The 24,323-nt window shown below is 40.5% G+C and overlaps 1 protein-coding gene across 1 annotated transcript; it reads left to right on the forward strand.

The window, feature by feature from the left end:
• Positions 1–1,248: 1,248 nt before the first annotated feature.
• Positions 1,249–23,221, forward strand: dctd (dCMP deaminase). Its single transcript, XM_068726652.1, has 6 exons — positions 1,249–1,383; positions 10,829–10,928; positions 12,301–12,436; positions 13,332–13,448; positions 16,746–16,842; positions 21,818–23,221. Exons 1-6 carry the CDS (start codon positions 1,352–1,354, stop codon positions 21,897–21,899), a joined length of 564 nt encoding a protein of 187 aa, XP_068582753.1. The 5' UTR covers positions 1,249–1,351; the 3' UTR covers positions 21,900–23,221.
• The last annotated feature ends 1,102 nt before the right edge of the window (positions 23,222–24,323 follow it).

Here is a 24,323-nt window from a genome sequence, read left to right on the forward strand (position 1 = left end):
CCTCCCCAGTTAGTTCTGTAGAGAGGTTGTGTGAGGATATGCGCCGTTACCCACATTTGTATCATTTGTCTTTCAGGAAAAACTAAGACAGCCAAATGGCATTATGGTGCATTACCACTACCAAGTGGAACAGAGTGCTGATTGGTAAATGTTCATGTGTGGAACATCAGACCGATGTAGACCTTCAATTATAGTATGAATGGAACCACGTTCAGGACTGTATAAGTCTGCAGTTGTCCACGGAGTGGGTAAAGTATCTCCGAGGCTTAGCAGTGGGTGAAAGTTTGATTACACTCTTCAAATATTGAGAGAAGATTAAGATATTTGTAACATGATACTGACAATGATGTTTAAGTTATATCTTAAATCTTGAAACTTCTTCCAGAAACATGTGACCTCTAGTGCACTAATTATGAGTGGCAAACCCTCACTTTAGGACTGGCCTGGATAAACTCTCAGAGGAGAAACAGCAAACGCAGACTGGGCTTTTCCGGAAGGGGGGCTCTAAAAGAAAACTCTAAAAGCAACTCTAAATACAAGTATGAACCTGAAAAGAAGCATGATATGTCCCCTTTAAACTGAGGGAACGAAGTATATCTTAGTAAATTGTGTCCTCAGTATACTTGTTCTTTCTCTCTATGGCCCATTCCCTGGCTATTATCAACAGCAAGACGGTCTGATTGCTGCAGCTTCGGGTCTTGTGTAGATGATTAGTTTATATAGAAGATAGCGATCACTACTACAATGAAGTTACTATTTTTTTTTTATAATTGACTGTTGTGTTAGTCAAATCAGTGGCTATGGATGTGGCTATGGAAGTGTGAACTCACTTTTTGTCAAATTCTTAAATCATTTTATCATCATTTGTGACTTTGATGAAATGGTGGGGCAAACTAAACAAGCTAATTTACATAAATATGTAATAATTATGTTAATAGACGTATACCTGTTGTATCCAATACATGGCGGCAATGGATGCCAAAGATATTGAATTACTGTCCCATAAGGTGCGTGCCAGGCAGGCTGAACCATAGACTTTCTCACCGTCTGTATACTGCTCTCTCTTACATATTGTACTCTATGACTGTCACAAGTTAAGGTAAGTTATTATGCTCATGGTTGTGAATGGAGTCTTCGAGTCATCCTAACGAAAGTCGGAGTTTGTCCTGACAGGCAAAGATCGGGGCAGAATTTGCTACAAGTATAACGCGGGAGACTTCATCCTATTTCGTGTCGACGCAATGTGACGTAGTTTTCTGCCACGGTTGACTTTGATGTTCAGCAAACATAACAGCATACAAGTCCAGAGAGAAGCAGAGACACCACGACTAAGACCAGTATTTGGAAGACTATGGAAGAAGTTCAACAGCCGAAGCCAGACGGGTAACTAGCTTTACCTTTTTGTCTTGAGAGGCACAACAAGCACCGAGAGAAAGTAAAGTTACCGGTAACGTGAGGCTATGAGACAGACGCTCTGGTGGAATGGGGTCCGCCCACATGCTGTTGTATTTCTACACTGAACTTTTTACATCTGTTTTACGTTCAGTATTTCCGTTTGTAATATTTCAAACACTGAGTAAATCTGTAACGTCGCCACACACCACTCTTTCACCCTGCTTCATATTGGAACACATGCGTTCACTTTTTTAACGCCTACATCGTGTAGAAAGAAAATTACGTAAAGCAAATCTTTGATTTAACCCTCAGCCTGCCGAGAGGACTACTTTCATATCTCACAGTATCTTTATTCTATCATTCCAACTTATTATGATTGTGTCATGTCAATCAATTTGTTCGTAATGACTTCATACCATTGTTTTTTGTTTTAGTTTTATTTAGTGTTTTTTAAAATAATAGGGTACCAGGCAAAGGCACCCAATTGCAGCCTATGCTGTGATAAAAGATCCATGACAATAGATAGAGGAAATGTTCCTAGTATTTTTTTATTTTATTTATGTTGCAGGGACAATGCACACCAATCAACAGTGAAACTGTAAGTGAGCCAGAGTTAGCCAGAAAGGATAGTTTTCATCTGCTGTCCCCGGCCAGATGTTTGAAGGCAGCCTAAAATTAAAAAATTTCAAATTAAAATTCATAGATAAACAGACAGTAACGTGTAGACAAACCAATATACATATAAGCAAAAGAAAAGTGTACGGAGCAGACATAACAGGCTGCAGCATGCGTCAGGCAGAACAAACCCACCTACAGTACAAGCACATATATAACACTGAGGCACGTAACGTACACATACAAAATGGAAAATAGCACCACTGAACAAGACAAATGCACATATAGCCGAAACAGGCAGGCAGGACAGACCGTACATCAATGCTTGTACACCTGATTGGCAACAAGCCATTCCTTAAGGCTATGTTTGAATGTTTTTTTTGTGTTTTGTGCACGTATATGTGGTGGCAGAGCATTCCACGAGTGAACAATCATCGCATTTAAATACAGTTTCGTAGCCTTCACGGTTATACTGTTTCTTATATATCTAAAATTTATGAGATTCAATTTTAAGACCTTTTGTCACATGTTTTACCTGCTTTTTAAAAGAGAGATTAGAATCAATAAAAATTCCTAAATATTTCATGCAGCTGATATGGAGAGCTGTTGAGGTGTTTAATAAGTTACTCTGCAACACATTTCTCAGCAATTTTAGAAACAGCAGGGAGAATACGGATTGGCCGATAATTAGAGACATCGGTTGAATCTCCTGACTTAAAAATGGGTGTTACTATGGCTGATTTCCATCCTTTCGGAAACACACATTGCCTGAGAGATTTGTTGACAATGTTTGTGAGCAAGTGGCCCTAGAGTTCTGGAGTGAGCCTAGAGCTCTGGTGACAGTAGATTCAGAGACATCCTGAATAGAGAAGCATGGTTGACCTTCATTTACTGGTATAAGATCAAATTGACCAATACTGGAGCTTCGAGTTAAAGCGTCCACTGAGTTGATAAAGTATGACTTGAAAGCTGTACAAATTACAACTTCATCTTGTGTAAGGCACCCGTTCACATTCATTTTAAGTTGCTTCATTGAATTGCTGTTATGTTTGTCTGTTAACTTCTTTAGCTTCCATATTAACTTCTATATTATTTTAGAATTACCGCCTGCTTCATCAATGATCTTAATAAAAAAATTAGCTTTTGCTTTTCTAAGTTCTTTCGTTACCTGGTTTCTCAGCATTATGAATTTATGCCTATCATTTCCTAATTTAGACTTGAGTGCCAGTTTTAACGCATAGTCCCGTTTTTTCATTAAATTCCAGATGTCACTATTTAGCCATGCAAGTGTGTTCTTTTGATTTAGTTTAATTTTGGCTTTTTTAAGGAAACTGTTAATTGTGTTTTGTATTGTGGATAAGAAGATGTTGCTGTCATCCTCCACACTTGCACCCGTTTAAACATTTGCTCCAATCAATTCCTTGTATAGCATCCTCAAATTAATTTTGGTCACCTTTCAGTATTCTTAATTGATAAGCCTTTCTGGTAGAAGAGATATTAAAAGGTTTCTTTGTAAGTTTTCTTGTTAAAAGTATTAAATTATGGTCAGACATACCAGTTACCATATTGTGCGTTTTGATCATTCTTTCTGGTTTATTGCTAAAAATCGAATCAATCTGGGACTAGGGAAGAGTGGGTTATCCTTGTGGGTTTGTTCACCAACTAGGTCATACTAAAACTATCAATTGTACATTTTAGGGATTTTCTTCCAGACTTATCCTCCCAATTTACATTAAAATCACCCATTTAATATAACCTCTTTGTCAAAGTCACATTCCTTTAATATGGAATTAAGCCGATCATAAAAATCACATTTGGACGATGGTGGTCTGTAGAGAGAGATAAGAGTAAAAGACATTTGAGATGATAGTGACACTTTCAGACCAATACATTCCAATTTGACATTGCTTGACCACTCAATCTGGCTGCAGTTAAGGTGTTCTTTAGTGTAAAACATTACTCCTACTATGTAGCCACGTTTTTGAGAGACATAGAAAGTCCAGGTTTGAATCCACAACAAGATGTTTTATTTGATCCATTTTAGGCAAGAGACTTTGAATATTCAAATGCCCCCCAAACAGTCCTTTAGGTCTTGCGTGCATATCCCAGAGCACCCGGGCATGATTGACCGTTTTGAAAAGTGTATGTACGTAATCTTCTGATAGCTGGATTCAGGCCGCTTTGTTTCACTTTCGTTGTTACAGCGCAATGTTCAAAGTTTTCAATTTGTTGTGAGTAGGTATTCATATCAGTGTGTGAGTTAGTCAGTGGACTGAAATGAGTAACAATTGAGTTTGTATTATCGTAGGGTAAAGTGTCTCCTCCGTCGCAGTATGTGTGGATGGTGTAGGTCTCAGGACTCACCCACTTGTTGGTGTTGATCCGGACGCCAGACCGGGTGGTGGCTGGCATGCTGCTGCTGGGGCCTGGGCCTGACCCGGTGGTAGCTGGCATGCTGATGTTGGGGCCTTGGTGTAGCCTGATGGTAGCTGGCATGCTACTATTGGGGCCTGGGCCTAGCCTGGTGGCCGCTGGCATGCCACTGCCTGGGCCTAGCCTGGTGGCAGCTGGCATGCTACTGCTAGGGCCTGGGCCTAGCCTGGTGGCAGCTGGCATGCTACTGCTAGGGCCTAGCCTGGTTGTAGCTGGCATGCTACTGCTAGGGCCTGGGCCTAGCCTAGTTGTAGCTGGCATGCTACTGCTAGGGCCTGGGCCTAGCTTGGTGGCAGCTGGCATGCTACTGCTAGGGCCTAGCCTGGTTGTAGCTGGCATGCTACTGCTAGGGCCTGGGCCTAGCTTGGTGGCAGCTGGCATGCTACTGCTTAGCCTAGTTGTAGCTGGCATGCTACTGCTAGAGCATGGGCCTAGCCTAGTTGTAGCTGACATGCTACTGATAGGGTGTGGGCCTAGCCTGGTTGTAGCTGGCATGCTACTGCTAGGGCCTGGGCCTAGCTTGGTGGCAGCTGGCATGCTACTGCTTAGCTTAGTTGTAGCTGGCATGCTACTGCTAGAGCATGGGCCTAGCCTAGTTGTAGCTGGCATGCTACTGCTAGGGTGTGGGCCTAGCCTGGTTGTAGCTGGCATGCTGCTACTTGGGCTTGGGCCAGACCTGGTGGTGGCAGAAAGTTTGTTTCTTCCATCCAGTAGTTCACATTTATCTGGATGAAGAGTAGAGCCACCAATGCATTGCTGGAGTAAAATGTTAAATAAGAGGATTGGTGTGGAGCCAAACACCCCACACCTGTCCTCAGCGGCCATCTTGAAAAATATCAAAAACCTCTTCTTCTTCTTCTTCTTCTTCTTCTTCTTCTTCTTCTTCTTCTTCTTCTTTTAAGTTTTATGGCGAATGGCATCCAGCGAAAGGTGCTTTTCCGCCACCTACTGTATTAGAGTGTGGACCAGAGTATCTATCACCTTACAAACAAAAAAAAGAAGAAAAAAAAAGAGTTCTATCATTTCGGTGACTTAAATTGTTTTACTCAATCCTGTTTCTTTCACGTATTGTAGTACATTTCCTGCCCCCAAGGTTAATGCATCTTCTAGATGTAGTTCAAAGGTTCAGTCTGTCACTGTCAGTCATTTTATATTTCCTCATGTGCTCTGTTTTCCTTTTACACAATATGCAAAGGATATGTAACTAACTTTCCTAAAATAATAATTACTTTTTTTTTTCTTCAGATTTCATTAATTACATAACTAAAAACGTTTTGCTATGGATATTGCTTATTACGGTGGTTTATTACGTTTTTTCAGTTGGTAGTCCTTGTATGTTAAACATGTTAGTAGGATTACGGTTAATTGGTGTAAATGCAACAGAATAATCTGTGAATGTTGACAACTTTCAAAATCACAACTATTTCTTCCATTTTAAATTAGAAGAAAATTACAACTAAATATTCATCAACAGCAGTTTATGGGCACAGTGTGCGTTTAGGAAGTAAAGATGTGCACGCACAATGTTTTCCAGATGTCTCATAGCTTGTTTGACCTGCTGTCCGTATGTGTTGTAGGAATGAAACCATGTAACATATCGCGACATAGCTTGTCTGTCATTTTACTTGGGAGATTTTCGCAAGAAACGACTGCACTCGATATTAGACAGTCAGCTCAGGGTAGGAAATTTACATCTTTTTTAGGGGGCAATTTTTGCCCCCACTGACTGAAATCCAGGGGCATTTTAAAAAAAGAATTGGGGCACTTTTTAAAATTTTGTTCAAAATAATAAATATACTTATTTAGGCTTACAGTATATAAGCAATTGTCATCAAATGGCAATAATAAGACTATTAGGCAGTAGTCTACAGATTCAAAGTGTTTTCTTATAAAAAACAAACAAAACATAAATCAGACAATCATTAAATTTTATTCTTATTTCTTTGTGGTTAGTTATTGTTATTACATTTTTTTAAACAACTATTAACAATTATAACTTTTTTCTTTCTTTTTTATAATTATAAATATTTATTGATATTTTTTTTGTTACCTTTTACCATGTTGTACCTACCTAGTACAGGAAATACAGATAGGACAGACAAAACAAAGAACAAAACACAATAAAAGGGCTGTACATAGATTAATTCAATTCAATTTACAAACAAAAAGCTCAGCAGAGCTGAGAGGAAAATGTAATTTCAGAAAATTAAAAAGTACATATTAAGTTATATGTACAGTGGAGGAAAAAAATCCTAAATATGTACATATACATACATGAGTGGCTTATTTGTCAAATAGCACCAGTTCATCATCGTCATCATCTGTGTCACTGTCCGCCATTGGAGAAGTTACTGGTCTGACCTGCTGCCTTTTCCCATAGGGTTTTTCTTCCCACTGCGGAACCATTTTTTCACAGCAGATTCTGTGCATGCTGCAGCAAATGCACCTTCTTCTTTTGGTCCCTCCAGTGAGATAATTATTAGGTCTTCCACTGTGGCTGTGTTGAGATTGATCTGCCAGTCGGTTTTGACTCAATTCAGAAGAGAAAACGCCCTCTCTACCTTGGAGGTGGACATCGGCATGACTTGAATTATTTCAATTATGTGGAATACGTTGGGGAACTCCTCAGACCACACCCTTAGAATCTGTGCCCATAGTTCCTCCCACTTTAGACCTCTGTAATTCCTGTTGACGACCTTCTTAAGACGGGTCCACTCTGCCATTACGCTTTCTACATCGCAGCTGTTTTTCGTCAGTATCTCCTTGAAATGCTCTAGGAGCAGCAAGACCTCCTCTGTACCATACTCAGTCCAATCTTCAGGCCAGTGCTTAGGGTCCAGTTTACACATGGCCATGAGGATTGTGTTCATCATTTGTTTATGGTAATCGTGCATTCTTGCAGGCTAGCTCTAAACGATGAGCTAAACAATGAATGCCCATTAGCCATGGCATGTCATTCTTTAGCTTTGTGTAGATGCCCTGCCTGCATCCAAAGTTAACGCTGGCTCCATCTGCTCCGAATCCAACAAGATGATTGGTCCAGTTAGGGATGCCCTTGGAGATTAGCAGCAATGTAAAAAAAAAACAACTAAACAAAACACTTCTCTAAAGTGAGCCACTTTAGAGAAATCCTTGTACTGTATGTGTGTAAGTAACCTTTAGATTAATTGATAAACAATAAACTTGAGCAATAGATAATTGATAAGAGACCATTGATCATAGATAATTACCCTAGAAATGCCATGCGAGGGACACCTTTATGCAGGAATTTCACATAAAAGACCTCTTTCTCTGTTGTTGACCTGTCTGTGCTCCCATCAACAAGGACACTGATATATCTGGAAGCCAATACTTGCTTGCTAACCTCAAGCTGTATTTGTTCCTTGAGGTACTGGGTAAAAACTTGTGCTTGTTTGGGGTTAATATAGGCATCTTCCACATCAACTCCATGCCACTTCTCCAGATTCACTAGAGATGGATAATAAGCAAATGGCTTCTCGTGTTTAGTAATATGGTAAGCAATGTCAAACAGCTTGACCATTTTGCAGAACGCTGTCTTCTGCATCAGATTCACAGCTTCCACAATTGTCTCTCTGTTATTGAGCTGATTACTCCATGCTTCTGTAAAAACAAAAATAGTATGTTACATGTGATAAGGGACTTAATCTAAACATTTAAATCTTGAAAACCCCCAGTCAACTGCAGACTCAACTAATTGTATTTTACCCAAATGAAGGATTGGTTGTCAACCACAAGATGGCAGTAACTTAAGAGGATGGGGGAAAAATCACTCACTGACTGTACTCTGTCTAATGTTAGCAAAGTTAGCTAGCTTGCAAGCAAGCCTTTGTAGCTAACACACTATCAGAGCTAGCTAATGTTAGCTAGCTAACGTTAAAGTAGCTAAAGTGAACTAAATCATTTAAAAAAAATTATTACTAGTTATCACTCACCGTAGGCGATGGCATGTTGCTTGGTCGCCTGGTGAAGGCCACGTATTTATTTATGTTTTCGCTCCCCTTGATGAAGTCAGCAGAAGAATTCACCTATGCTGGATTGAAAACGACTTTGGCAACTCGTTGTCCACAAGTTCGACATGCCTTGCAAAAAAATGTAGTCTTTTTCTCGTCGTCGTGTCCCTCCTCCACCCCTTTGCCCTTGTGTATTTCTGGCACTGAGTCAGCTGCAGTAGAAGTTTGTCAGCAGTACACTTACTCAACAATTTTGGAAATGCAAAACCTGCAGATCTGTGCTGGGCACAAACACACATACAAGGGAACAATTTAGAAGCAATTAATAAGAAAACTAGACTGCAGACAATGATGCATTTACATGATCCCTTTTCCTGCATTGGGAAGTCGTTCTTAAACACATCCGTATCTGGAAACAACATGGACGCTAGAAAGAAGATATGTTGCGCTATATTGTTTAAAGAATTGAGGGGGCGTTTACTTATATATTCATATATAAGTAAACACCTTTTTATTCTTCCGATTTAATCCAAATCTACGTGAATCCTGCAGTGTTAATGAAAGCAAAACATAATGCGTGTACATACGAGCCAAACCTTGGCTAGGTTCATTAAGTTTCCAGATGTGTTTTCTTCTTGAAATGTGATTGTGATGGGTTGGTGTGTGTGTGTGTGTGTGTGTGTGTGTGTGTGTGTGTGTGTGTGTGTGTGTGTGTGTGTGTGGGTTTTTTTTTTACTTCTCTATAAAAACAATCATTACATTTAGAAAATACCATTTTAAGACCAAGAACTTGAGAAATACTTTTGAAAAAGCCATGCTATGATTTGGTATCAAAAACTTGAAGTTTCAGTAGACTGGGATTATCCTAGAGATCGCAACAGGTTATTTCATACAGTGACGTCAAGTTTCGGAAAATGATCTCACTACATGAATTGGCTACTATGGGGACTAACCTCACATGAATACAATTGGGCTCATTGGATCCACACGAGTGTCGCTTTCCAATCATACCCAATTTATGCAATTTCAAGACTGTTTAGGGACCCGAGTATGCAGATAAATATTCAAAAACACCATTCAAAATACTCAATAGGCTCTAGGTCGGCTTAGAAAGTCCAAGGGTGAAGGTGGCTCGCGGCTCCTCGCCTGGACCTCGGTGCTGTCCTGGGCTGTGGACCTCGGTGCTGTCCTGGGCTGTGGACCTCGGTGCTGTCCTGGGCCGTGGACATGGTGCTGTCCTGGGCCGTGGACTTGGTGCTGTCCTGGGCCGTGGACTTGGTGCTGTCCTGGGCCGTGGACATGGTAATCTCCTGGGCCGTGGACTTGGTGCTGTCCTGGGCCGTGGACTTGGTGCTGTCCTGGGCTGTGGACATGGTAATCTCCTGGGCTGTGGACTTGGTGCTGTCCTGGGCTGTGGACATGGTGCTGTCCTGGGCTGTGGACATGGTAATCTCCTGGACCGTGGACTTGGTGCCGTCCTGGGCCGTTCGTGGACTTGGTGCTGTCCTGGGCCGTCCGTGGACTTGGTGCTGTCCTGGGCCGTGGACTTAGTGCTGTTCTGGGACGTGGACCTGGGGCCGGCTGTGCCCTCTTTCCCTGCTCCCATGTGACTGTCAACCGGCGTGGACAGTGCATCAGGGGTCTGTGGTGATGTTGGCGACCCACTCGACCGGTCTTGAAACGCGAACCCTGTTGCGTTCTCCATGCTTTATGGGAGTGATCACCATTCATATTTATTCTACTATCATATCATTTTACTGCAGATTATGCACAGTAAGGACTGGTGTAACGGACAATAGTTAATCGGTATGGAGAAAATACAATCTTTTATCTCGTAATCATTTGAATTGTGTGTTTTTATGCATATAACCACTATAGATGACTTTAACTAAGTAATAGGGTAACATTTAGAATTTCTGACGGTTTACACTGACTTCACGGCAGTTGAAAAGATTATTTGGGACTGCTGTAAAAATGCTACTCTGGAGCCTTATGTACCTGTCTCTATCGGCGGATATGGCTCAACAACAGGATTGGGACATCCCTAAAAGTTCCATTTGCTCCTTTCTTTCTGCTGATCTGATCTAGTGATACGAGCTGAACCGTGTCTTTTGTGATCTGTTGGACCCTTAACAATAACCTTCTCAAATGATAATTTTGGTATTTAAAGTGTTTGTTTATGGTAATCGTGTTGCAAATCATTAGCAGTTTACTGTGTACACACAGCTGAGCTGGTAAGTGGACCTCAAACATAGGAACCTGGATAGGTGTGTTAACAGAGGGAACTACTGCTCAGAAATGAGCTGTGAATTCAGTAAATGGAAAGCCTCTTAGGTCACAAAACCTTTAAGCAGTTTTTGACTTAAGAGAAACATTTTCATTCTCTCTCTGTCTTTATATGTGCTTCTCTGTAGCGGCACAACTAGGAAGAGGGAAGACTACCTGGAATGGCCGGAATACTTTATGGCTGTAGCCTTTCTATCAGCCCAAAGGAGCAAAGACCCAAGCTCACAGGTGTGTGTGTGTGTGTGTGTGTGTGTGTGTTATTTTTTATTTTTTTTCTGTTTGTTTGTTAAAGGGCTGTAGCAATTAGATACTTTACAAAGTTGATCTAATTGATTTTTGAGAAAAAAGTGTGGCAGCCTAATGGACAACTCTGATATAAGGGTACAGTAGGGAGGGGTCTTCTAAGAGACATTAAGTTTATGTTTTTACTGTCAACTGTACAAGACTACATGTTGATTCATCCAGAGTTACTGTATTATCTGCACTTTATGTATCTAGCGTGATAATGTACTGATCCCAGGTGTAATTCAGATTTGTGACTGTTATTTTCAGGTTTTACCGTTGGTAAGAAAAAGTGTTATTTACAGATTCCGAATTGTCAATAATCAGGATTTATGATGTTATAAAAAAAAAGTCACAGGATTTGGAAAAAAATAATATTTCGTGGCCTGAAGAAGTTTTCTAAACTATTAATAAACCAAGAAAGTTTTGGCAATGTTTGCCTCACAGATACCTATTTAATATAGAATATGTGGTTTAGTGTATCTGTAGAATACTCAATGATTAAAATAATCGATAGCTGCAGCTCTACAATACTTCGCTGTGTGCGGTAACTTCCCACTCCAACCTGAGTTGCAGCTTGTACTTTTTGAAGACTATTGACGATTAATGTCTTCATTTGGACAATGAACTTATAAGGTACGGCTCGAGCAAAAAATCCAGGGCATGCAAAATGTGGACTGTGTAGTAAAACGTTAATCATTTTGAACATGGAAGGCAGCGCTAGCTAACCATGCTTTCCCCAGTCAAAATACATGCAGGCTAAGTGGACCGGTGGACGGTAGGTGTCAATGTGACAGACTTGCTAGGTTTCATCTGGACTCTTATTATAGCATACTCTGTCAATAACTTGGTGCACTAGGCTTGTCGATGTTGTGTCCGGACTTCACCCATATGGTATCTTAATCTGGATTCACATTTAAATTCTCACTTCCATAGTGGCCTAACTGGAAGAGGTTTTTATTCCATTCAGTAGGTTAGTGATGCAGCACAGGGGAGAGGCCCATAAGCTCTTAAACATCATTATTGGAAAATAAACAAAATAGGAAGATGCTCTTAGAGCAAACAACTCTTAAATCTTCAAACAAACAGAGCAACATATTAAAAAGATCTTCCCCCATACATATAGACCAAGTATGTTTATGTGTAGAAGATCATGGTGGTTGAAAGAAATGGATGTCCATCATTCATGTCCAAGCCTTTAGAGTGTATGATATACTCCTGAATGTAGTGACTGTTTCATTTAATGATGCATTATTTCATGATACACTGAAAAATGTACAGCCAGACTAAACTGTGGAACCTCTCTCTGTCTCTGCAGGTGGGTGCGTGTATAGTGAACCAGGAGAATAAGATAGTTGGCATTGGTTACAATGGGATGCCCAATGGCTGTGATGATGATGAGCTACCCTGGTCCCGTTGTGCAGACAACTGGCTTGACACCAAATACCCTTATGGTGAGAATACATGTGCACGCGCATTTCTTGCTTTGTCCTTGCTTCAATTTTGGATAATCCTCTTGGTTTTAATATTTTCTGGAATCAAACTATTTGGTTGATGAAAATGTGCACGAAGAAAGTAACAAAGAGCTCCTGGTTTCATCCACCATAACACAGAACTCCATAGTAATCACCTGATTTCTGGAATTTGCATAATCCAATTTTAAAGGCATTTGTGTGATGCAAAGACAGTAATTCATTAGTCCATACTATGCTGCTGAGTTCTCTCCATGCATCAAGTGCTAAACGTTAGCCTGTAGAGGGTGGTAGAGGATAAATAAAGAAATGTCACTGTTTCTTCGTTATCTCTCTCTCTCTCTGGTTCTCTTTTTCTTCTCCCTTAGTGCTCAATTTAGGGCTGTACCTCCACCCCAATACAATGAGTTTAGTGCAATGCATTGAAGAGAAAATGCATTGAAGATCTTATTCCAGAAGTGGTGTCAGGGTTACTCCACCATCCACAGTTTTCAATGGAACTATTTTCAACCAAATGTAAATAATATACGACTAGCTCACTGGGCTAAGAGGGTTGTCTGGGAACCGGAGGGTTGACGGTTTGATCCTTGGCTGGGACGTGTTGAACGTGTTACTGAGTCGAAGTGTCCTTGTAACCCTGCCCTGTCATGGGCAGCCCACTGCTCCCGTATAATAGTAGTATAATATTGAACTATATGAACTGGTTCCATGCTATGGTGTCTTAATGAGATGTGTCCATTTCTTCAGTGTCATAGAAGACACACACCTCCTAGGAACCAGGCTCTTGTATGTTATGCCTGTGGCTTGATTGCTATACAACCTAAAACTCATAATGTCTTGTACTGACTGGGGACTATCTCAACACTCTGTCCCACAGTGTGCCATGCAGAGCTGAATGCCATTATGAACAAGAACAGCGCTGATGTGAAAGGCTGCACCATGTATGTGGCTTTGTTCCCCTGCAACGAGTGTGCCAAGCTCATCATTCAGGCCGGTGGGTGTTTACAGCACACATACTCACTCTTACCTCCAGCGGCTCCGGTAGCTGTAATCCTGTACGCCCCGTGTCTACATTTTTTCTTCTTCTTTCTGTTGCTTGTTGTTGTTGCAGATGATGCTGCTAAATGAGGGAATCCGTTGCTTTTGCGCTTAATGCTGACTTTTAAATCCACGTTTCTCTGGGCTTATGCACGCTTCCTGAGGCCCCGACAGTAAAAATGTAGTTTGAACTAGTGCTGGGCGGTATACTGGTTCATCCAGTATACTTCATTAAGACTTCATGACATGTTTATAGTTCCTGTGCTATTTACTGATGCAAGTTAATGATCTGCCTCAACATACTGAGATTCTGCTGCTGCTGTCAGTTGTTATCACAATGAAGTATTTGTTATCCTCAGTAAAGTGTGCTAACCTGTGAGCACAACAAACCCAGTTCTGTTCACCGTCTTTGTATGGTGGTGTAGGGACGGTACAGGATTTTATCACATCGAGATAAAACAGTTGATTGTGGTGAATTTCCATTTTCTGGATAATCATAAACGTCGTTACCAGTGTTAGAAAAGTGAAAAATAGAGGAATTGTCATGTCAGACAGAACTTTACCCTTTGTTATTGCAGGGGAACCTTATGTTTTATTTTTTACCTTTACTTAATATTGGGTTTTTTTTCACTAAAACAATGTATGCAAAAATGTTTTTGTTTCTTCACAAAATGTAAGGTGAAGTGATTTCAGTATGTTGAAGTACCATTTTAAGAATTGTAAGCACATTTTGATGATTATAGGGATAATATGAATCACATTTATTTTGGCAACATGACATTTTCATATCACTTCAGGCCTATCGTGTTGTCGACACAGATCTCAGACAGATATGTGAAAACATGGACAAATTAAACTAAAATATCTGCACACTGCTAGAGAAGTAGTGAACTGACCCTTAATTCTTATTTGATTATACTGGAATAAACGTTTTTTTACATTATTATTTGTTATATTTAGAGCCATGCACCGCTGGTCAGCATGACGGAGTCAGTATCATACATACCTATTAACTTCCATTTGACTTTTTCCTGCTATACCAGTCCATCATCCAAAAGACTAACGGTGCTAAAGAGGGGTTTCCTTTCTCATTCAACTCATTGCTCCATTTATGGGTCAGACCAGATAACAGCTCTGTGTTGATGAGGGCAAATGAACGCAATGGGCAACGGCGTTATCAGTATATTGATTCAGGTATCAGTGAGAAAATGGAATAAGATCCAGGAAGTCTAGTTTGAGTTTGTAGTTTCATCAGACACCTGGAAAGTTATCACAGTGACAATGATTTTGTTTGAAGTGTTTCTCTATAACATGAAATATTCATTAAACTAAAATCAAAGTAAAAAAAAAAAGATCTTACGGGATGGTTAACAAAGAGTTTACCAGTTAAACACCCAGCTGACCTGCTTCATCTGGACTGTGTAGGTGGGGAGTGATCAGATGTGTTTGACGATGACCCACCAACTTCAGATTCATATACAGAAATCTCTCATGTGAAGTAACCCAAACTGAAGCTTAACAGCTTAAAAGGGAGGAGTATTTAATGATTCTTCTTGTGTGTGGGGGTGGGTGTATGAGGACTGTTCCAATTTCGAGGATCTTTGCAATTCTACCCAGTCCTTTGTTTAAAGATATTTTTAAGGATCGTTTGTGTATCCTGAGCAAGACCTAACTTTAAACTTTGTTTCTACTTTTGGCACACAGCACAAGACTCAATCAGTGGGCTTTAAATAGCTAAATAGCATCGAGGCCGGCAATGGCAGAGAGACAGCGGGGTACAGCCAGCATGTCACACCTAACTCGGGGAATTAAGGCTTTATTTTGCCCAAAAGAGTTGGTGATTGTTAGAACAGTGAAAAGAGCTAACCAAGACAGTTTTGATGAGTTTTATTTTGTTTCTGTTGGGTTTGAATGAATTTATAAATGTACAAAACATACAATTAATATGCTCTCCTCAAAGCCACAAGACTCCATTTAAAAAATACAGCAATTTGACCTCGCCGATCGTAAAACACACCTCATCCAAACCCAACAGAAACAAAATACAACTCATCAAATGGACATTCTGTTTTATACGAGTCCTATGTAATAAGTAATAATCACCCTATTTTACACTATGCTCTAATACTATTCTATAAGTATGATTCATGTACTAATCTGCATCATAGACTGTTGTGTTTTGAACTAACAGGGAATAGCATAAGACAAACTGATAGTCATGCAAACTGTGACTTTGGGTGCTTGATTTTTAAATGTTTTATCAGCTTTAAGATGCTCCTACCTTTTTTTTAATTGTGTGCTGTATTTTCGGACAGTAGTGCACATTACATAACGTAACATTTTTGGTTTGAAGTGATGAATTTGTGCATTTCATAAGTAACTAATAGGATTAGTTTTGAATATTTGAGAAAAGAAATGTTGCAGGAATTCATTACTATTATGGTAATTTTGAAGAGGAAATTAATGAAAGTTTAATTTGAGTTACATCCAGAGACTTTAGTTTGAAGTCACAAGGAAGAAACCAGCTTTTCATCAGACAATTTTCATCACACTGTATGGCGTGTGACTTTGTGTGTAATAGGGTGGCACCTTCTGGTCGCTTGGTCGATATGCTCTTGTCAAATTCTAATTTTTTTGGCTCTCATAACACATAGGGAGGGTGTGGGAATTAAGAACAGTTTGGTCCAATAAAAAGCCTAACTATTTAGTTTGAAATAAAGCTTCAGGCACTTACAACAGCTTCCATTGCTCTTTCTGAAATTATATGAAAATGCATGCTGGTCGGCTTTGAGTCTGTTTTCCAGAGCATTGCTGGCTAACTACGGTAGCGAATTGAAAAAAGGAAAAACTAAAATATGGCTCGAGCATAGTCTACCTCATATGCACATTGCGCTCCTTAGTTTGAACACTAGATGTCGCTGCTATTTTGTTCGATTACTAGTTGATGAAAACATATCCCCCGTTGGATTAGGTAAACATGGCAGAACGGAAACGATGGAAGATAGGGAGTGAGTGCCGAAAACTGGTTGATTCCAGCCCTAGTGTGTTATGTACATATGCATACGTGGATTATTTGTTGCATAGCACATCTGTATGGCTATGCCAGGGACACTAAAACGGCAGCAACTCTGCTTTCTTTTTCCTGTTCTATCTGTTCCTGCTTTCAACTGCACGTCTCTGCTAAGAAGACTAATAATGTAATTTATTTTGCACTCCTGCCTTCTGCATCTCTAAATCCCCCCCCTCTGTCCAGGTATCAAGGAAGTGGTCTTTCATTCTGATAAGTACCATGACACACCGGAGATGACCGCTTCCAGAAGGCTACTCACTATGGCAGGCATAGGTTACAGGTGAGTAACAAGTTTATACATACCAGAACAAGTGTTTTTAGGGCCCGAGCACCGACGTAGTCGGAGCGGAGGACCTATTGTTATTCTAATGTTTTTTATTATTATTATTTAGGGCCCGAGCACCGACGTAGTCGGAGCGGAGGACCTATTGTTATTCTAATGTTTTTTTATTATTATTACTAGGGCCCGAGCACCGACGTAGTCGGAGCGGAGGACCTATTGTTATTCTAATGTTTTTTATTATTAGGGCCCGAGCACCGACGTAGTCGGAGCGGAGGACCTATTGTTATTCTAATGTTTTTTATTATTATTATTATTATTATTATTATTATTATTATTAGGGCCCGAGCACCGACGTAGTCGGAGCGGAGGACCTATTGTTATTCTAATGTTTTTTATTATTATTATTATTATTATTATTATTATTATTATTATTATTATTATTATCGTACCAGTTTCATCGCAAAAAGGAGGTGCTTGGGATACTGGGAATCTTTTGAAATTTGGCACAAAATTCAATCGTGGTGAAAATTCCAGTATTATTGGGGTGTCCAGCTGCGGCATGACATTTTGGCTCCATAGCGCCCCCTACAGAGTAGCCCCAACTTTGGGTTTCACCTAGCTGTATGAAATTTGGTAGGTATGTGGAACGTGATGGGACGTACAAAAAAGTCAAAAGGAGGTATATCCTAAACCAAACAGGAAGTCGGCCATTTTGAATTTTATGACGTTTTTGGACCGTTTCAAGGTGCCGTACTTTAACGAACTCCTCCTAGAGATTAAACCCGATTGCCTTCAGATTTGGTCAGTATGCTCTTGAGACCTTGGCAGTGAAACGATACTCAAAGATCAAAAAGTTATCGAACTATGTGTCCGTGGCGTGGCGGCAAAAAAACACCATTCGCCATGAAACAGGAAGTTGTTGTAACTCGGCTGTACATTTCCTAATCTGCTCCAAATTTCTCATATGTCATAACATCCTGACCCTGAACACATGTATATGACAATTTTGAATCATAGTAATAGCGCCACCTAGTGGCAACAGGAAGTCATAGGTTGTGTACTTTGACACCCTACTGCTCACAGATTAATCGGATCCCTCTCAAATTTTGTCACAAAAGCCTTAAGACCTTGATAATGCTTCATTGTGAAAATTGTAGGAAGTTGTCGAAGCGTGGCGACTTGGCGGCTCTGCGAATTTCGATCCTTCGCCATGAACGAATAAAGTGATGTAACTCTACTCCGCATCATCAGACCTTTACCAGATTTCCCATGTTTGATGAGTCTCTGGTCCTGAAGACATCTACAGAACAATTTTGTATAATAGTCATAGCGCCACCTACTGGTAACAGGAAGTAAAAGTCTCTATACTTTGGCATGTTTCTCTTAGTAGATAAATCTGATGAACATCAAATTTGTTCCACACAAATATAAGAAGTTCATAATGCCAGTTCATGAAGCTTTTGATGTTTCGTCAAACGCCGTTGCCGCGGCGACGCAGTCTTCGCCGTGAAAAACGAAGATGCTTTTGAGGGGCTGAAAATGCTTGAAACATAAGCAAACTTGGCACACAGATTTAAAGCCAAAAGTCGGCTCAATAACGCCCCCTACAATATTTCGACAAAGCAGCCCTCGCAGTACGTTTCACCTAGCTGTATAAAATTTGGTAAGCAGATGTATCACATGTAGACTTAACAAAAAGTCTTAGGGGTCCATGCTCTAAACCCAACCGGAAGTCAGCCATTTTGAATTTTGTATGAATTTCTCCTGTTTTTTTCCATTTCCATGTGCTGTACTACGAACTCCTCCTAGGGAATTAATCCGATCAACTTAGAATTTGGTCAGAACAATCTAAAGACCTTTGCGATTAAAAGTTACTAAAAGCTTTAGAATTCATCAAACATGGACTTGGTGTAGCGGCCATTTTACATTGTTCGCCATCATCCATCAAGCTGTTGTAACTCAACTGTACTTTTTCAAAACTGTCCCAAAGTTGACATGCTTGATTACTGTCATGATTTTAGGACATCTGCATGCCAATAATAACTCATAGTCATAGCGCCACCTACTGGCAACCACGGACGTAAGCAGGATTCTTTAATTACAGCGGCCCAAACACTGAACTTAATAAAAGGGTTTGTGGTCACACCATGAGAAAAAGACTTCTCTGATCTAAATATGTGCAAACTAAGATGCTTTGAGAGCAAAAGTTAGACAACAGTGGTTCTCAAACCATGTCAGTGGGCATTAGTATAAATGATCTGTCCAGAGCTTCTACATGAGAATCAGGTTAAATGTTATAATGAATGCTTCACACTACAATCTAAAGTTACAGAAGAGCTTAAAATGAAAACAGTGTTAAATTGAAGTGTTCAAGTAAAAGCAACTGACACTGCTGTTCTGTTAACTTTCATGTAAGTCCAAATACAATCAGCAGGACACTGCAGGGAGTTGAACCCCATCCAAGTAAATTGACAGTTTGTTATGTTTCAAACATTGAAGCGCATTCACGCACATTCATTTTCTTAATGATCTTAACAGGCTTACATCTATGATTGTATTGGGGGTACACTTAAAAACACTTGAGACTTAAGACCTGGCAACATGATCTTGCTACGCTGCAGGTCGACGCAGGAAAAATCATCTAACTCGTGCACACAGTGTATGACGGTCACAGAAATGCATGGCCTGCCAGTACCCTCGACGTGCGTGAAGTTGCGAGGGCCCGATCAATGCTGCTTGCAGCTTTAATTTATTATTATTATTTACATAACAAGGTCAAGGGATGCATAAAGGAACATAACAACAAATTAGAGAGAATAAAAAAACAGGTGGAGGTGTTGCTTCCGTTCCTTAAAAGGAAAGTTTGGGTGTTTTCAAGTGGCTTTGTATGATCCATAGTCCGTGTATGACCTACAGAGACAGCAGTCAGCACGCCCCCAGCTTGGAGAAACGGACAGGAGTACCAGCACCACCACGACCTGTAAAGGCCCGCTGCGGACAACATGCTCGACTCAGTCCGCACAGCCTTGAAGTCCCACCCCCGCTGCTGCACAGAGTGTGATCGCTTGTTTATTCATAGTTTATTAATATTGAACATGTTGTGTGTCCAAATTGCAACAACTTTATTGCATTACATCTGTGGTTCCCCACCAATACACTCCCCACGTGTGATGTAGATTGGTTCTCAAGTTATGTTAAGGACGGACGTACTTCAGACTCATTCCTGTATAGTTCAATTAAACTATCCAGCTTTATAATAGAATTGAAAGCTCCACCTTGAACTGTACTTCCGCCGACATTCCCAGTTAGTGAGATGATGAAAAGTAAAGCTAGCTATCTGCCCCAAAACACACCCAGAATATGAAATACATGAAAAAACACAAGGGCCAGACCACCACAGTCAACAGCAGCAGTCATGACCTGCAGGAAGCGGGTGGTGATGACAGTTTTGAGGGTGCTCCAAGGCATGCCAGAGGTCTCCAGGTTGATTAAGTTAAAGGTCAGATCTGGTCAGATCTCTAAAGCTGAGAAATAGTTCCTAGTGCCTCTGCTACGATTGTCTGTCTCTGAAAAACATGGAAAACATGGCACAGTGGTGGAAGCAGACCAACAGCCAAGAGAGAGTGAAGGGTAGGGACCTTTTTTTTTTTCTTCTTTTTTTTCTTGTAGCAAGCCAGAAGGCTGATTTTCATATGTAAGCAGAGCAGCTTGTTACTTTGCTGGGCAGTTTACTAACGGGGCAGTACCAGTAATTTAGAATTAAAGGTTATTATTGTTATTTTACCAATATTCAGTAAACCTGGATATTCTTTAAGGCCCTGTCTACATGAGTACAGAAAACAGATGCTTTTGAAAATGCCTTTTAAGATGTAGAAAAAAACTCAACCTCTGTTATGTATTGCATAAGGAAAGTCGTTCCCTTTGGCAGGATACTGTTCCTGAAAGACCTCTGAGATATCTGAATATTTCTTAAAACAAACACTCCCAAACAAATATTAAGTATGTATAAATAACGACGTAATTAGCTATTGCTTTGCAATTAACACCACCAAAAGAAACTAAGCTTGCTGAGCATGCTCAGACTCTTCTCTGGTATTTAATGTATCGTTGACGATGCCTTTATCGCCACCTACTGAGTCGTTATTGCGTCCTAATGTGTATGGAGATATTTTGTAAGACGAAGGTGGTGTGGACAGATTTCTATTTTAAAATGTGGAGGAAAATATTTGTTTAAAAAAATATCTCTACATGTAGACAGGGTGTAAATTTGCTGATTAACTCACTCCACAGGGAAAAGAAAGATAAGAAAAAACTTTATCCTGAGTAAGAGTGCAAATATATACAGGTATAGTCCAAGTAAACAAACGCTAAATTTTTGTTTTAGCATTTTGCACAACTCTTTCTCTTAAAGAGCATCAGGATCATGCCTGTACAAAGTTCTGTTCTGGATTATAAGTGTTTGGCTGCAGTCCAGTGCATGACTTGTATTGACACTATGACTAGCGGACATCCTAGATATTTTGTAATGGTGTGCTGCTGTGCCATATTGTGTTAGGCTATAACCGTTGTCAGATTAGTTCATTTTGATTTGTGAGAAATCACTTTTTGTCGTAGGTTGCAATGCTGGAAGACAACACTAATGTTGCCGTTTGGAGGGCCTTGCTTGCGGTCGTTTGAGCTTGTGGTCGTTTGCACTCCGTATTCTTATTTGGATGATAATGCTTTACGTTTGAGATATTTTCCTTGTCTGTTAATGCCGATTTCCTGCAGTTTACAATATAGAAACATATTCACAGTTGTTTCTGTGAGAATGTATTGGGGGTTGGGGACAGATGAAAGTATGACTTGATAAGACAATGAAGAAGAGACTTTCATCCTCCTGCTTGTTTTCATGTGGTGTTCTCCATGTGTCCTCATACCTGTGCGTCCCTGACTAATGCTTGTGTTGTTTTTTTCCTTTGTGTTTCGGCAGGCAGTTCAAGCCCAAGAGGACTGAGATTGTCATTGATTTTAATTCCATCAACCACCCTGGAATGCTGAACGGTGCCAAGTGAAAAAGCAAGCGGCTCACCTTGGGGAGCTGAATGAGGCAGGGAGGTAGAGGCAGACTGACGAGATTGAAAGAGACTTTGATGCCTCTTTTCTGTATGTCTTCTTGCCCTCTGCTTTGTCCAAAGGAAAACTGAAGGATACCTTGACTTTGGCTCCTTTTTGTATTCTGATTAACTGGATATTAAAGATAGTTTAATTTGACGCTTGGCCCTTTGTGGATGGCTGTGGCAGAATGCTGCTTTCACACTTCTTTTTTTTTTTCCCCTTTTAAGACCTCTCTTTGGGTTCAGGCATACACAGGGACTCTGAACACACTTTATCGAGTGTTGATTTTAAACAGCTTTTGTGTTGTGAATCTGGTCTTCTCTCGTCTGTCTGCATAAAGGAAAACCAGAAATCAGCTTTTTTTTTTTTTTCCTCTTTCAAAAAAAGTTCCAGATTAATGTAGAGGCACCTTGACAATTTGTTCATTCGACCTTTCACATTCACAGTGGAAGCTGCATTCAGTCGTTTTGTGATTTGGTTCATTCCACATGTCTATCCAACCAGAAAGTAGCTCCCGTTACAATTTAGTCTGTGTTCTACTTTTTAGTGTAGTTTTTTCTTTAGACAGGCATCAAACACTGTACTACAGCTCACATGGCAGCACAGCTCTGAGACCTATGGCAACCATTTCTTCAAGGCTAACGCAATAATTGATTTTATTAACTGATAAAATAACACCAGTTTGTCAGATTAGAAGGATTAATGGAGCTGCTTTGTGAATGGCCCAATTATTCCAACATTAGCCCTGTCCTCTTATCTTTACACACTGTACGTATACATGTATTTGTTTCTGGGTGCATATGGGGGTTTTTTGTTGTTTTTTTAATTCCCTGTCGGGGATATGCATCTCATCTTAGTTTAATGACCAATTTACAATTTGTTTTCTGAAAGATGTTACTGTCTTCAGTTGGTGAGACAAAGTTTCTGTAATATGTTATTGTCGAATATCTTTCTTTCAACGATAGTAAAAATGATGCAGCAGATTCTGTTCAACACCGTTTTGATTTTAGATACATTTTATAGTACCAAAAGGCTTTCAGAAACATGTTTCTGTGGATGGTAAGACCTGATTGTTATACCTATACCATTTAAGATGGAAGCAGTTTATTCTTTTGCTGTTCTGCTTTTTAACATGCTGTTACGAGTGTATGAAGGCTAATCAGTCACGTGTGTTGATTATGTACATGTGTGCTTTCACATTAGTAACTGGGGAAACACTTCTCTCATCCATCATTCCTTCAACCATGTCAGCTGTCAGTCAATAAAGTGTTGAACCACATGAGCTGGTGTCTACTGTGTTCATTAGTCTTGAAAAGACATTTTAGGATCTAATTAGTCAAAGGAATGACCAATACATACAGGTTGTCATTCATGGTAGACGGTGTTATAGGACTGTAGGTCCTTCTTTATTGGTTTGTCAGCTTTTATAACTTCTACAGTAGGACATTTAGTTGGAAGTTAAGCCAAGGGCTGAAGTATGCGTGAACAAGCCTGATTTTGTCAAGCTAAGACTTCTTGAGCGTGTACTACCATGTGTTTGCATCCTATTTCTGTTTGTTCCTCTGCCCGGTGGTCACATAGACATTGGGCCGCTTTCAGGAGCCGTGACCCCACTAACCTCATCTATCCTGCTCTCTCAGCTCGGGGCGAGCAAGTGGTGGCAGGGGGGCTCTGGAATTGCCAGCCGGCAGTGCCGAAAGCTGAGTTCATCTCAGGTTACGCTTCCTTGCTCTCCCTCAACTTTCTTGCTCTGAGACCTGGATCACACCAGAAAACACCACCACACCTGCAGCTCTGTCAGATGTGTACTCTTTCTCTCACACTCCCTGAGCTGCGAGGCGGGGTGGTGGTACTGGCCTGCTAATTTCCCCAAAATGGAAATACTCTCTTGTCTCTGTTCCACAGTTCTCCCCGTCCTCTTTCGAATTTCATGCTGTTACTGTCACTTATCCAGTCAAGTTCACCATTGCTGTTGTGTATCGCCCACCAGGGCCTCTTGGTGAGTTCCTGGTGGAGCTCCACACATTAGTCTCGCACTTCCATGACGATGGCTCCGCACTCATCCTGCTAGGCGACTTCAACATCCAGACTGATAAGTTTGAACCTCTTCTTTCCTTCCTCTCCTCCTTTGACCTTTACCACTCCTCTTGTCCTCCTACCCACAAAGCCGGCAACCAGCTGGATCTTATCTTCACTAGACACTGCTCTACTGTTAACCTCTCTGTCACTCCCCTCCAGCTCTCTGACCACTATTTCATGTCCTACTCTCTCTCCATATCTCCCCCATCAATTTCTCCACCTACCCACATGGTTTCTACCCGTAGTCATCTCCGCTCCCTCTCCCCTGCTGATCTTTCCTTTTCTGTTACCTCTGTTCTCCC

The sequence above is a fragment of the Cebidichthys violaceus genome, unplaced genomic scaffold (genome assembly GCF_023349555.1).
Source record: "Cebidichthys violaceus isolate CVI_PGR_0920_01 unplaced genomic scaffold, fCebVio1.0.p SCAF_4, whole genome shotgun sequence".
Classification (NCBI taxonomy): domain Eukaryota; kingdom Metazoa; phylum Chordata; class Actinopteri; order Perciformes; family Stichaeidae; genus Cebidichthys; species Cebidichthys violaceus.